This window comes from Sinocyclocheilus rhinocerous, unplaced genomic scaffold (genome assembly GCF_001515625.1).
Source record: "Sinocyclocheilus rhinocerous isolate Xijiao unplaced genomic scaffold, SAMN03320098_v1.1 scaffold603, whole genome shotgun sequence".
Taxonomy (NCBI): domain Eukaryota; kingdom Metazoa; phylum Chordata; class Actinopteri; order Cypriniformes; family Cyprinidae; genus Sinocyclocheilus; species Sinocyclocheilus rhinocerous.
Window position 1 is genome coordinate 3,947,924 of NW_015656630.1, and position 15,779 is coordinate 3,963,702.

Genomic DNA, 15,779 nt, shown 5'->3' on the forward strand with positions numbered 1-15,779 from the left:
ATATATAAAAAATAATATAATATTAAAAAATAAGTTTTATATATATACACACACACACTGTATCTATAAGGTAGCACAACTACTGAAGTTTAAGTTTGCATATATCTTGCATATGTATTTTAAATACATAAATACATATAAATATACAAAATTATCAGACAGCTATGTAACTTTTTTTTTTGCCTTAAATGGTCCTTAAAGTGGCCCTTTATTTTTCTTTAAGCAAAATCTAATTGAATTTCTTTTTTCTTTTGATTTTAGAACGAAAAAGACATGTTCACCAATTCACCATTATGTTATTTATTTTGCTTGAGAAAGAATGGCAATGTGCTGTGCTCAGGCTATATGCTAATTTATCCATGTATTCATGCACGGTGAAGAAATGGTCAAATGCTCAGGGTTTTAGCTGTCTGTAGGTGTTTGTCAAAATAGGGCATTATACCCTCAGACAAGATTTGAGGGCATTTGCTGTTGGAATCAACATAGTTAGTCTAATAGATGTGTTTATATTTCTGTATGCTCTTAGGCCTGAAGCGTAGTCACACATGTGAGGTCTGCAGTGTTACGCTCAACTCCGTGGCACAATACCACGCACATCTGCAGGGCTCCAAACACCAGAACAAGTGAGTATCAGCAACTGCATCTCATTCAGAGACAAAAAGAGACCAGAATCAAAGGTAAACCAGCAGTGAATCACATAATGATAATGTGGGAGAAAGTATCTCTACACAAAACGCTAATTTTAATAAAGCATAATAAGAGTCATTGAATCATTCACCAACCAAGCCAATCAGGAATGTAACCACTCGTAACAGACACTCACTGGTAGACACATACTGGTGCAAAACTGTGAAACTGTGCACAAGCAGTACTCATATCAGCAGGCACGAGGTGTTAACTTGCATCATGTTCGTGCAAGTGAAGTTAATGGAGTGTTGTATATGCGATCAATATCTGCTGACTGGACCATGTCCTCACGGTACCGTACGGGCCACAGTTTCCATGCGGAGGCTGCAGCGGGGCAGGCAAGGTCACAGCATAGCGTATTGGGCTGCATGGATTGTTAATTAGGTAGAGATGAAGGAGAAGGAACGTGAGAAGCATGATGGGAAGCACCAGGCGTGTCCAAGCTGTCACGGAGTCGCATGCAGTGGCATTATTCCAGCCTCTCATCATGAGATGTGTTCATATACATGCACAAGAAGCAGCACACGCAAGGACGACCCTCAATGGACGGGACCCTGAAGCTGATACATTACCAGAGCTGTTTTATGTTTTAAAGGAATAGTTCACCCAAAAATGAAAATTTGCTAAAAATGTACTCGCCCTCGGGCCATCTAAGATATGGATGTTTATTTCTTCATCCAAACAAATTTGGAAAAATTTAGCATTGCATCACTCACTAATGGAATGGGTGCCGTCAGAATGAAAGTCCAAACAGCTGATAAAAACATCACATAATCCACATGACTACAGTCCATCACTTAATGTAACATCTAGTGAAGTGAAAAGCTGCATGTTAATAAGAAACAAATCCATCAAGGTGTTAATCATTCACATTAAACCATCGCTTCTGGCTAAAATATGAGTCCATAATCTATAATAATGCTTCCTCCAGTGAAAAAGTACATATCCTGTTGTCTTCCCACATCAAAATCCACTGACATATTTGTTTTGAACTGTTTTCACTCTTAAACGGTACTTGATCTGTGCATATTTCTCTCCTGATTCAGACGAAATTACTTTTTCATTGGTAGAAGCAACATTGAGGACTCTTATTTTAGCTTGTATTTGGATTTGTTTCTTATAAACACAACTTTTTTTCACTTCACAAGATGTTAATTGAAGGACTGGAGATTACTTATGGATTATTGTGATGTTTTTATCAGATGTTTGGACTCTCATTCTGACGGCACCCATTCACTGCAGAGGATCCATTGGTGATGTGCACACCTGAATAATTCTTCCTTAGCTTATTTTACCTTGTTTTGAACAACTCGCATGCCAAACTGAACAAATATGCCTAATTCAGTCCGTCAACTGATCCCCATTCAAAAACTAGTTTACTCATCATTTCATGCCCAAGATGGTTCAGTTCATTTACAAAGGACGTCTCATTCAGACTCAAAACAGAGGATCATTCAGAAGGTCCAAACAATGATCCTTCACAGAAAGTTTGGTTCACAAACACAATACCTCTAATGTCGACTCTTACAATATTTTATCAAGAGATAAAGGGTTGCCTTATGTATTTTCATCAAGGTTACATATATTAAGCATTACATTTCTCTTAAACTCGTGTGAGTAAGGCTAGGAAAGTGAGCACTTACAGCGCTTTAATGCACTCAGAGCACGAAATGATTTTACATGCGTTCAGTGAGCCTGTTTAGTCATGGTTGCTTAGACACTCCCTTTGAACTCCTCACCTCTGCAAATGCTGCCAAACTGCGCAAAGGATTTGGTCTTTAGCCACCAACGTTTCATGCTTTTTATGTTGTTCCAGTTTGTTCATTTTTGAACCTCAAAAACACATTGGAACTAATCATTTGACAGAGTGCAAAAGAGTCACAAATCCATCTGGATGCCAGTGTCCATATCTCTGGGACTCGGCTCAATTGAGCGTTTGCTGCCAGTTTTGTGCCGAACACCGGAATTGGAAAGTCAATGAAGGATCAATAAGAAAGCAATGAGTGTCACTGCTGGAGTTCTGTCCGGGTCACTCATCACACACACTTCCACTCAGTGTTAATGAAATTACAAATGAAAATGCTCAGTGATTAAGTGTTTTTTAATTTGCGTAAATGACAAAACGCATAAAACAACATAGCAAGATATTAACAATGCACAAACAATCTTTTTAAGGAGAAAAATCCAACCCGATCTCGTGCGAAAATGTAACTATTTTACAACTATTTTACAAGGCGGCAATTTCTTTTGAATTCGTTCAATGTGATTCAAATGGAAATAAAATAAACATGAAGCTCCACCCATAAACATAACCATAAATGGCATGCATGTAGATTATAAGACAATGTATGACTGAGATCATACAAATTTGTACGAATTAGCCACAATTCGTCAAAATGTGAAATAGTTCAGAATTAGGGCTGCACGATAAATCGCATGCGATATTTAACGCGCATCTTGTCAGAAAGCCAGAATGCCATCAGGGTGTGTTGCATAAATTAAGGCACTTTAGTATCGGGTTAATTATTTCAACCAAACACATCCTACACAGATTAATCAGATATATACACAACATAAATGGAGTGTACAACTCTGTATCTTCACAAAATGGCACAAATGCACAAGTAAACTTGAACTAAGTTATGTACTTCAGAATGTGGTCCTTAACAATGCACTAAAACACATAAACGGAATAATTAAAGTGTAAGGTTTCACAATATACTACAACAAAGTACTTTTTAGCACATTAGCACCAAGCGGCAACCTTCCGGTCTCTCTCGTGAAACCAACACGGAAGTGACTAATCACAAATACCGACGAATAGGATGAGACCTGGTTGAGCTGCACTAGAGAAGGCAACGAGTGTTATTATCACTATGACGGAGACACGCTAGCTTTCCCAAGGCAGACGAACTTAGAGTGTTTACAATCATCCGGGTTTAAATCGCGCTCAAATTGATTTGATTTTGACGCAATATTTACACTGAAGCTCGCAGCAGGCAGCTATGGTAAGGGGCGTGACATTTCCCGACCAGGCGCCGAGTGCTGCCAATCACAGCACACACTGGCCCAGCTAACCAATCACAGCACAGGTGACGCACTGCCAAGATGGCGACGGCCGGCTCCACCTACTTTAGGCTTCAAAAACGCTCTTCGGAAACCTACGGGTGACGTCACGGACACTACGTCCATGTTTTTATACAGTCTATGATTAGCACTTTTTGTTTGCTAAAATTAGATGCCATTTTAGCCAGAGTAAAAGGGACTAAAAGTAATCTAGGTAACATGACGAAAAATTGACAAGATTTAAATGCTATTTTCATAATATCTGTTTTCCTTTTATTTATTATATTATTATTATATTATTATTTATATATTATATTATTTAAAAAACCCTTGCTACGTGTACTGCGTTAAGCTAACTGAGACTTGTCATAGCACTTGTATATCATTGCTCTTTTGTTGATTTTGATTGCTTCCATTGTCCTCATTTGTAAGTCGCTTTGGATAAAAGCATCTGCTAAATGACTAAATGTAAATGTAATAGCACAAAAACTGTGGTTAACTTTTTTACTTTTCATTTTAGCCATGTCATAAATCTGTTTTGCTTCTTTCTCAGCTTGAAGAACAAATGAAGTTTGATGGAGCTCCCCTATATCCCCTATTTCATCTCTACTCTTGAAATTATTTGAGGATCTGTCTGTGGAAGTCAAGGCAACTTTAAGACACCACATGACAGCGATATCAGTTCATGTTCTCTTGATCCACTGTGTTCATGACAGCGATATGGACACTACCAGTAAAGACAGAGACCTGGACAATGATAATGGATAATGGACAATGGACAAGTGCATTTTGCTAAATTTGTACATAAAAGAAAAAAAAAACATTCACATCCTGATCACTTTAATGTATATATTTAAGGCATGTCGAATGGACACAATTATAGCTTTATTTTAATTTGGTGTGATTAAAAAGATTTTGATTGTAATTGTATTTTCATTTAAATGTATTTTAATTTATGTGTATAAGAACTGAAATTTTTGTATTAGAGTGAAAATGTCATTCAAATGTTGTAGCTCTCTGTAGTCTACTAAAGATGTATTGAATTTTCTTGTTTTATTTTGTACATACAGTACAGTCTGGGAGAATTGCTCTCGGATGATATTAAAATGAGAATTTGTCATCATTTTGAAGCTGAATTCAATCAGCATACTAGTAAAAGTAATGAACTGAAGGACAATAATTGTTTTTAATCTATCTTTCTTCGAAAACTTCATTACTTTAACAAGACTTGTGTCGGTCGAAATGTTCAGCAAACGCTTTTTCAACATTAGCTGCTGTATGAATAGATAGAAAATGAACTATTTACTATCTCTTGCAATGACTGTAGAAGAAAGAAACCCAAGAGATTACTATAAGGACGCATTACATGAGATGAAAAAGTTAATAGTCTGCTATCATGCTGTACTTTGCTGAGATGGGGTCATTTTAGTGCTTTTCACAAAGGACTGAATGCTGCCGATTTCCATTTGTGCACTGGTTCATTTAAAAAAGCCAAAATAATCAAATTATCCCCAAAACGATAATGACTTTTAAAAATGAAGATAGGTTCCTAGCATTGTTTATTATTAAAATACTGTTTTGTCTCTTAGAAATGACATCCTAGAGAATAAAACAATTCTGACACAAATACAATTAGTAGTCCTGTTTTCTTTATGTTACAGTATCATAGAGCTTCAAACACTATCAATATGAATGCTCTACTTACAGTGATATGATGCTTATTCACACTTATTTAGCAAGTGCCACTGTTGTTTTTGTACTGGAATGAGAAGCAAACAACAGAAACAAAGCTATCCCCATAAATCACCTCTCGGTGTCTCCCAACGGCCTTTTACAGTGTTTTTCATTCTGCTGGAATGATGTGCATGGCAAGAGGACCCATAGGGTTTTAAAGATAAAAGGAATGACGTAAAACAGTCTTTAAAAATAAAATGGATTGCAAGTGATTCCCAACAGACAGTGGCTGGATCTCTGAAGGGCCTGGAGGGGTTTCTTTTGTATGACAGATCTGTTCCCTGATTATGTACTGGAAAAGTTTCTCAAAATCTCCATTTTAGCAGGTTTCATCATGCTTTGAGAACGTCATACAGTTACTGAAATCTTAAAACATAGAATTAAGGTGGCATAATATTGAAATGCAGTTTTAGTTAACAAAATAAGCCAGTTTAAACACTGCGGTTTGACTAAGTTGTTCTGTAGCAAATTGCAGCTGTGAGTCCGTATTTCTGAGGGTTCAGCTCATTATGCATCTGATCATGATTGATTATTCAATTATATGTAGATAGCACAGCAAGGGCCATTGATAATGTATTCAGCACATTTAAACATTTAAATAATAGCATATAGAGGGTTTTGGATGAGAAAATGTCATGTGCGAGAAGCCAACATCGTTCTGTCATATGAATTGAATTTGTGGAGTAGGCTACATTTTCATAAAGTATCCCCTGATAGCACACATACATCTCACAGACGTCTATAAGATGTATTTTTTAGAGTGTTTGCTCATCTGCAATACGCCTATTGGACTTTTCCTATCAGATGTCAAATAGAAGTACTGTATATTAGATGTCTTTAAGATGTTTATGATTTAGAATGTATGTAAAACTGACATCTTAAAGACGTCTGTCAGATGTTTGTACACCCCGCAGATGCTTTCCAGATCAAGAGATCTTTAACAGACATCTTGCAGATGTACGTGTGCTATCTGGGTCTGTAATCGCTATTAACTACAATAAAGTAATTTGACTAGTTTCAGCCATGGCAGTGATGTAAACTGTTCAGTTTTAATGGCCCTTACTAAATTAACCATCGTTTTACTACAAAACAACAACAACAACAACAACATGGTTATAGTTAAACCATGGTAACCACAAATTAACCATGGTTTTGCTACACTAACCGTAGTTTAACCATGGTATTTGTAGTAAAACATTACTACATTTTGACTAAAAACCATGGTTAATTTCCGTAAGTAAGTTGGACATCAAGCAATACACCAAATTTTCATTATATCTAGCAGATAAAACCAAGGATTCGTGTTGTATGTTGTTCTAGCTGTTTTTGCAAGTCTGTCTGGCTTTTATTTCTTGAGATGAACTGGCTACCTCCTTTAATTTGACCATTGCAAATTGCACTGGTAAAAAGCCACTAAATAGACCGTGATAGTCATCCAGTGTCATTTGTTACAGAGATCCGCTTGTAAACTTGTTTGTTTTTACTCATTCCCGGAGAATCCTAGAGTTCTTTGAGGCTAAAATTCTTCCATATGCTGGCAGCTGCAAGTTGGAGCATTTAATCGTTTTGAGGGCTGTGGTTTCTTTGTATTTATTGGCTCCGAGTCGATTCAAAAGCTGAAGTAAATTCACGGAGGACTGGACTGAAACAATTTGCTCATTACGACGGATAAATCAATGATTTTTCCGCATAGTTAAAGGGATAGTTCATCCAAAAATTATTTACCCCCGAATCGTTCCAAATGTGTATCGCTTTCTTTCTTCTGTGGAACATAAAACAAATGTATTTTATTCTCAGTGGCTTTTCATCCATGCAGTTTAAGTCAATGTATTTTCTTTTGTATACCGTAATCGATAAGATTTTTTCCATAATATTTTTCAGCAACTATATTTAGCAATAAAGTGTTGTTCTCACTAAAAACAGTGGAGGGAAAAAAACTACACTGTAAAACTACACTACATACAAAAGGTGCAAATCCTTTACTGTCCAGAAGGTGGAGGCATGTGCATAATTTTGTACTAATTTTGTATACTAATCATCATTGACTGTACAAAACTAATCATTTACATATTACCAAGAGTCTAATCAAACCAGACATATTGAAATGCATCAAGACGACAAACAGTCACAGCTGATTCAGTTGTCAACAGTCAACACATCTCAGTTGATTCAGACTATAAGAAAATAAGGCAACTGGAAAGCTTTTTTACTGACAACATAAAACCAGGATGTTTAATGTGGTTTTGCCCCATTTTCTGACTTTAAAACACTGGTTTTCCTTTGTTTTTTTCCCCCCAGGACCAATTTCATATTGCCTCTAAAATGTTTATTGTGATTTTGACCTTTTTAAAATGTGGTGCCACATGTCAAAGTGTGCATGGCTTTACATTTTCAAAAATACGGAAGGCCAATTATAATAGGCGAAGAACTAGATAAATATGGCACAGAATAACCTCAAGAGGACAGCACTCCAGCTACCAGTTAAATGAAGTTGCAGGAAATATCTTGAGACTGAACTTTAATCAGCAGAATGCATGACACAGTTTTCACTGTTTATCACGGCCTATGGAGATCCACTCTGAGAGTAAACACAAGGGAGGGACACTTTTACCACAAGATGCCTGGTTTAAGAAGCTCTAAATCTATATTGCAGTTTAAAAAGTACTGCAAACACAACAGTTTTAATTAAATAGGTTGTAATTATTTTTTTTAAAGAATACCAGGTTATAATGGAGAAGTCATCTAAACAGGTATCATGAATAGCCTAAAAATATATTTTCTGCCATTTTATTCGAAAAAAGCAGAACTCAGTCAGCCAGACAGGACCAGGAGTATGAATAGCATATTCCTACAAAGTCTATCTTTGGGACATTTTTCCATCTTACTGCACATACTGACAGACATTATCACCATAGGCTGACATTTGATTTCCAAGGAAGAATTTAGTGCCAAGAGGCATTCAGGACAGCCTGAGAACCCATCTGCATTATTCATCTTCATACAGTACTGATTTTGTCAGTTGTAAGTTCATAGTTTAATAAGATTGTCTCAATTGTATCAGTCTAATGAAAATGCAATTAACCGTGAAATATAGTTACTTTAAATGAATGTGACCGTTCAGAGAGCTGTGGGTGTGATTGTGCCTTGTGTTTACTCTTGATTCACTGGAAGGGTCACTGTCCAGAGTGACTCACACTGAAACACAGCACTGCCCACAGATTGATAAAAAGATAAAGTATGACACAGCTCTTAGTTGAACTTTAAGTTCCCCTTTTTCATCAATCCACAACTGGTTTAATCTGGAATCTGTGGGATTCTGTGGAATTGTTTTCAGCATGCATCAGGAAGAAATGATGATGATGATGATGATGAAAATAATAATAATAATAATACATATTATTACTAATATTAAATATATGTAATTTATTTAATACATTATTATTAAATATAGACTTATTAAATGTTAAATTTAATTACAATAATATTATTAGGTAATAAACAGGGTTATTATTATTATTAAATATTACTACTATAATTAAATATATGTAATTTACTTAATAAATGATTATTAAATATATACATATTACATGTATACATTTAAATACGATAATAATATTAGGTAATAAACAAGATTATTATTATTAATAATAATACAGGTTATTACAATTATTAAATATTTAAATATATCATGTTATTTATGTAATAAATTGTTATTATTTAAAAAACATTATATATATATACTTGGGGATTCTGTAGCCAGAAAACCCCCACACAGTGTATGTGAATCTCTGGAGCTTTGCACCAGAACTCACATACTGCTGTGTGTCTCTCTGCTGTCAGGTACACATTTCTTAGATTCAATCTTTGAGCAATCAATGTTATGTATTTATTTGAATTGGAACGGAATTGAACTCTGAATTGGCTTCTAATTGTTTGTTATGTAATTGGCGTGAAACAACTTTACCTGACTAATAATAAATTGTTATATTTGACTTATTCTGATCTCTTCTGAAATCATTATTTCTAGTAGATTAAAGTGTAGTCTGGTGTTTCTGCAAATCTGCATCCAGGACAGATCATACGGAAGTACCAATGAATGGACCATGGGGGACATCTTTAGGGACTTCCGATTTCTGACTGTCACTGACTTAACAAGTTGCAGTTTTCGTGATTATAGAAAAAATACACTTTTTGTTATTTGCTTGCAGGGTGTGGCATACTTAAGGGTATTATAATCACCCTGTATCCTCTGAGTAAGTACAGAACTGGCGAGTTTGTGCCGTGCGTTCACTGTTGGCCAAGTGAACTTCTAAGTGACACTGGGTCATTAATGAACGAATAATTGAAAGTATGGGATTTCCAGAATAATCAAATATCTAAATTAATAAACAATCGATATTTGTGATCAGTTTTTAATTAGCAATATTGCCTAAATTTAATGATCACTTGAAACTGGAGTCAGATTGAACACGGAGCTAGACTAAAATTGAAACTAAATCCTGATAAATTCAGAGGCGCAAGTAAAAGACCGAACACGCACTAAACCTTCAACCAGGCCGCTAGACTTCGCTTTTGGACCGGCGGGTGGATCCTTACAAATACAATAGTTATTAGGTAATAAACAAGGTTATTAATAATAATAACAACAACAGATGTTGTTATTATTATTAAATATATGTAATTTAATTAATAATAAATTAATTTTAATAAATATACAGTTGAAGTCAAGTTTACATACACCTTGCAGAATCTGCAAAATGTTTATTATTTTACCAGGGATCATACAAAATGCATGTTATTGTTTATTTAGTACTGACCTAAATAAGGTATTTCACATAAAATATATTTGCGTATAGTCCACAAGAGAAAATAATAGTTGAATTTAGAAAAATGACCTTGTTCAAAAGTTGACATACACTTGATTCTTAATACTGTGTTGTTACCTGTGTGATCCACAGCTGTGTGTTTTTTTTGTTGTTGTTGTTCATGAGTTCCTTGTTTGTCCTGAACAGTTAAAACTGTCTGCTGTTCTTCAGAAAAATCCTTCAGGTCCCACAAATCCTTTGGTTTTCCAGCATTTTTGTGTATTTGAACCCTTTCCAACAATGATTGTATGATTTTGAGATCCATCTTTTCACGCGGAGGACAACTGAGGGACTCATATGCAACTACTGTATTACAGAAGGTCCAAACGCTCACTGATGTTCCAGAAGCAAAAACCATGCATTAAGAGCCTTCAACTTTTGAACAGAATGAAAATGTGTAAAAAAAATTTAAATTTTGCCTAAATATCATATTTTTTCATTTAGTACTGCCCATATTTATATGTTTCCCAGAAGACAAAATAAGTTAAATTTACCCAGATCTTCAAATTCAAAAAATGTTTCATATGGGTCCCTCAGTTGTCCTCAGTGTGAAAAGATTGATCTCAAAATCATACAGTTGGAAAGGGTTCAAATACACAAAAGATGCTGGAAAAGCAATAAATGTGTGGGACCTGAAGTATTTTTCTGAAGAACAGCAGGCAGTTTAACTGTTCAGGACAAACAAGGGACTCATGAACAACTATCAGTAACAAAATAATAATAAATAAACAAACAAACACACAGCCGTGGATCACACAGTAATAATACATTATTAATACAATAATAATACAATAATAATTTGCAATTTATAATACATTTATAAATATAATTATTGCACAAGACCTTGCTGCCACCTTACTGGTGTTTTTGAGAATATATACCTGAAAAGTCTACTTTCAGCTTTCTTAGCTTCAAATCACTTTAATGTGGTTGGGTCTGTAAAAACAAAAAGTCATTTGAGAGTATTTTAAGCCAGACTAAATGAGTGTAGACAGATGGATTAGACTCAGGGTAATGTGATCCTCTGTTTGACTGTAAATAAACTGCAATTGTAGTAATAATACCTCTAGAGACAAAGAAAATCTGAGCTTTTAACTTCATTATAGAGTCAGTCCAACAGTAAACAATAGTTTTGGTCCCTAAACGTAATTTTGGTCAAACCGTTTTGCTTTTGTGTCATGAAATAAAGCATGTGAGAAGGGCCACACTACCAACAGTCTTCTTGAAAATTAAAACTTATAATATAGGTCATATGCTATTTATTACTTAGTAAAAACAATTTCATATTTCTGACCCACACTGACATCTACCTTTAAGAGCATGTGAAAACTGGATTAAACTAGAAGTAACTGACTGTTGCTGATGGATAACAGCAATGGGCGGCTCAAACTGTCAACATCAGAAAACACCCTTATCTCAGAGAACAGACACGATTAGTTCCATGATGTCTGCTGGGACTCTGCTGATTTAGTGTGAAAGATTGGCTGAAAAGATTTCTCGCATCAAATAGTTTACTCACTATAAAACAATAGGCCTACTAGCTCTCAAGCCTACAAGACGATTGTGTTTTTTTTCTCCGAAAACATATTTTTTGTCTACATTGAGTGCAAATGTCCAACAAGTCTTATTGACTAATTTCCAAGCTTCATTAAAAATGTATTAATAGAAAGTGTAAAGCAAAATGATTCTCTGTCTGGAATATATTTACTATGTTTGCACTAAAAGTTGTTTTATATCAGGGGTGCCCAATCCTGGTCCTGGAGATCTACCTACCTGCAGAGTTCAGTTCCAACCCAACAGGATTGGGCACCCCTGTTTTATATAATACCTTGACTGTACTTTATTCATTAGGCTATTAAAGAACCAATAAATCTGAGAATGGGAAGTTCCCACCATAGCTATAAAGATATCTTGGAATCACTTTCAGAACGATCTGATGAATGATAAAACATTGCCAGCCAATCAGAATCCACCCAACTATAAAGATCTCGAGCTTTTAAAGGGGCAGACGACATTACTGCAGCTCGCTTAGAACCTTATTGTCCACTGGTGTGGAGGCTAGTTTGTTCTGGGTGTGAACTGGCCTTAAGTAGGCTTATACAGTAGCCTAAGCTTGAGGTTAGAGAGATTGTTTAATTAAAGTCTCTTTATTTAATCAAACTTAAGACATTATGATTTCACGTTGCCTATATGACCCTAAAATCACACGTAAAGGTGAGGTCACATTAGCGAAATTTCACCGGCAAAAAGATTGGCCTATTTTGTTGTCAATAGTGTAACACGAAGCACAGCTCACTTTCAAGCCAGGCAGCATTCTATTGGTAAAAGGGGCAAATTTGTGTGCAAAAAAGAATATAATAATAATAATTAAAAAAAATAAATAATAATAACAACAATAATAATAATAATAAACTCAACAGGAAATCTGCATGGGGAATTGTTTCTCTCATGCGACATTCCCAATCACCTGGATTCTTGACTAGATTTCGCCCGTGAAATTTCGCCGACCATCGGTAAATGTAAGAGCACCTTAAAATCATAAGTTACTTCATTTAGACTGAATAGGCGATTTATTAACACATTAAAAATTAAGCAACAGTCTCAATCCTGAAGATACTAGCCTATTATAATTCATATTAGTTTCTATTCTAATAAGCAATTATGTCTATATTTTCTATCACTGAATTTGAATTTTTACATTATTATCCTCATTTTACGTTGGTAGCCTACATAAAAGATAAAAATAAAAAAAACATTTAAAGCATGTGCCCATAAAAAAATATGGCTGTTTTGTCAACTCTGAATTTAACAGATGGAGCTGAAAACTACTTAGAAACCACCCTGCAGATATCCATTCACTAAATGCTTTCAGCAATATTTATAAATATTTCACACATTTTATTATCTGAGTGTTGACTCATACTCAAGGAAAACACATTTTAAGAAAAAGGAAGAATCATGAGATTATCAAAACACATTTTTTTCAAGCATACTGTTACATGGCAATAGACACTGCTGATATTGAACCTCTTCATAAGCAAATTTGGCATCAGTCCATATTTCAAATGTTCTCCATGGTGTCTTTAAGCTCAACTTTCTCGCTCTGGATCAGTTCAGTCTCCTCTCTCTGTATTTTCACAGCACGCCAGCATGACTCTGTAAGGAGTGGACACAATCACAAGTTCAGTACAAAGCCTTGAGGAACACCAGGCTCCAGCATAAGTGATCACGGTTTCTTTTTCCGTGCACACATCTGCACAGCTTCCCAACGAAAACTTCCCTCAACGAAACATCAGCGACTGGCGCGTCAGTCCGGTAATGAGCATAAATTTGTCCTTCTTGTCCTGCTGAAGAGCCATGAGCGCTTTGGAGATGCCCTCGGGATCCTGGTGCAGCGCGAGGATGCTCCTGGCTCTCTCCACCGCCTTCAGGTCTCCTGCTTTCTCGAAGAGTTTCACCAGGACGTCTTGGTTGACGTTCTCGAAGATGTTCGGCGACGCTTTCTTGCGGTGCGCCGTGTCAAACTTGACGCCGCTCACGGCGGGACTGACGCGGCGAGAGTTTGAAGACGCGTATGAAGACATGGCGGTAGAAATAGGCTAGACCGTTTTCGAGACGTCCCGTGTTTGATAGCAGCGGCTGTGCTCTCAGTGACTCCAGCGTTGGAGATAACAGCCGGTTTTATAGGGGACTGGCCGAGTGCGAGAAATCCCTTTCGAGATGATGTCATGCGGACGGTAAGTGAACGCCCAGCTTTACCCGCTGCGCACAGCAGGACGCGCTGAGGGACTCCGTCCTGACGCAGAGATGAACTTACCTAGGAATTCATTAATGAGTAACTGGCTCACTATAATTGACCTCGAACAGTGAAATCGTTTGGTTCATTTTAGTTCAGCGTTGTCTACAACAGACAACTAACAGACTTTCTACAAGAAATTGCCTTATGAATTACTCGCTCCAAGATAGATAGCATAGCAATACTGTATTTCCTTACTGGAAAGTTTAGAGTGGCAGCAGTTATTATAATATAACTGTATATTATTATATTAAAATTGTATAGCCTATTATACCCAAGTAAAGTACTAACAAAGCTATTTTTTTTATTCTTTCATATATATTTTTCATACTTTTCAATATTTTCATATAAATTTCACACCTCTATTGATTATTAATCAAATAAAAAAAATCAATTGAGAAAAAGATCAAACTACCCTGTACCCCAGAGGTTTAAAATAGTAGCCAACACAGTTGACTTTTTGACATATTTTCTTTTAAAACTTTTAAATTTACGGCTGTCTTTATACCACTGATAAACAATATTTTTAGTTTAATATTATTTTCTTTCCTAATTCAATCAAAATCATTATTATTATACATCATTATTGATGTGATTATATCGGGTTTTGGAGTTTTCGTGCTTTCGTGCTTTACAGAAGTTGTAAATGAGTTTCTCCTGTGTATTTTGTCATACTCTCTGTTTTATTGATGATGAGGGGGTGAGATTACTAAATTGCTTAATTCAGATGATTTCATCTCTACAAGTTTAGCATTTAAATGTTTTATGACACTTCGGATTTATCTGCATGATGTTCACCTTCAAACTTTATGAAAATGACCGGTGTTATTTAAAATTTTAGCAATAACTTTAAATATTTCAGCACTTGTCTTACTCCTGCAGGACATTACGTAGTAAACGAGCTGTTACATTGGCAGACTGCTACAGATCTCATCAGTGATGCTGGCTTGGGAATGAGGAACAACATGCATCTCTCTCATTTTATGAGATAATGTTCAGAAATATGCACTGATTGTTCTTTCCGCATGACGGTACTTATCACATGCATGCATTATAGTGCATGTGCACGAGAAGAATATAATTTTTTCATGGCATTAAAAGCCTGGCTTGTATGAATTGAATGTATTTTAAGAGACATATAGAGAAATAAGATAAGAGAACATATATAACATATATAAGAGAAATATTTTAGAACTGTAAAGCATGAAAGCATTTTTATTTAATAAGATGTAAAAAATATATTGCTAAAATAATATTTTTAATAAGTGAAAATGTAAACATTAAATTTGAGAAGCATAGCTGACACTTTTTATATAATTTTTTTAAATTTTAACATTGGATAACTCGTAAACATGTTTCTTATTTAATATTCATTAAACAAATCTTTATCTTTTTTTTTTTTTTTTTACTTACTTTGAATACTCTAAAGGATGGCTAAAATTGCCTTTCTGAATATGAAAGAAAAATATTATTTGTTTAGGCTATTGTTTGGCATTTGTTACTACATTAACAACAAAAGTGATTCATTGCACAAGATTATTCCAGTTATGAATTTCACTCACTCACACACACACACAAAAACAAACAAAAACAAAAACAAACAAACACACACACACACACACAAAATCCTA

The 15,779-nt window shown here is 35.3% G+C and overlaps 2 protein-coding genes across 3 annotated transcripts in view; one reads left to right on the plus strand and one right to left on the minus strand.

Moving 5' to 3' along the window:
- The window catches only part of LOC107720593 (zinc finger matrin-type protein 4-like), a 28,127-nt gene extending 23,563 nt beyond the window's left edge, over positions 1-4,564 (plus strand). For both annotated transcript variants that reach the window (XM_016528320.1, XM_016528321.1), the window contains 2 exons: positions 527-623; positions 4,307-4,564. In XM_016528320.1, the coding sequence (XP_016383806.1) occupies positions 527-623; positions 4,307-4,322 (113 nt within the window). In that variant the 3' untranslated portion in view covers positions 4,323-4,564. The remainder of the gene's footprint in view (positions 1-526; positions 624-4,306) is intronic.
- Positions 4,565-12,731: 8,167 nt separating this feature from the next.
- On the minus strand, positions 12,732-14,142 carry tcimb (transcriptional and immune response regulator b). The gene has a single exon (XM_016528316.1). It carries the CDS (start codon positions 13,934-13,936, stop codon positions 13,634-13,636), a length of 303 nt encoding a protein of 100 aa, XP_016383802.1. The 5' UTR covers positions 13,937-14,142; the 3' UTR covers positions 12,732-13,633.
- Positions 14,143-15,779: the final 1,637 nt, after the last annotated feature.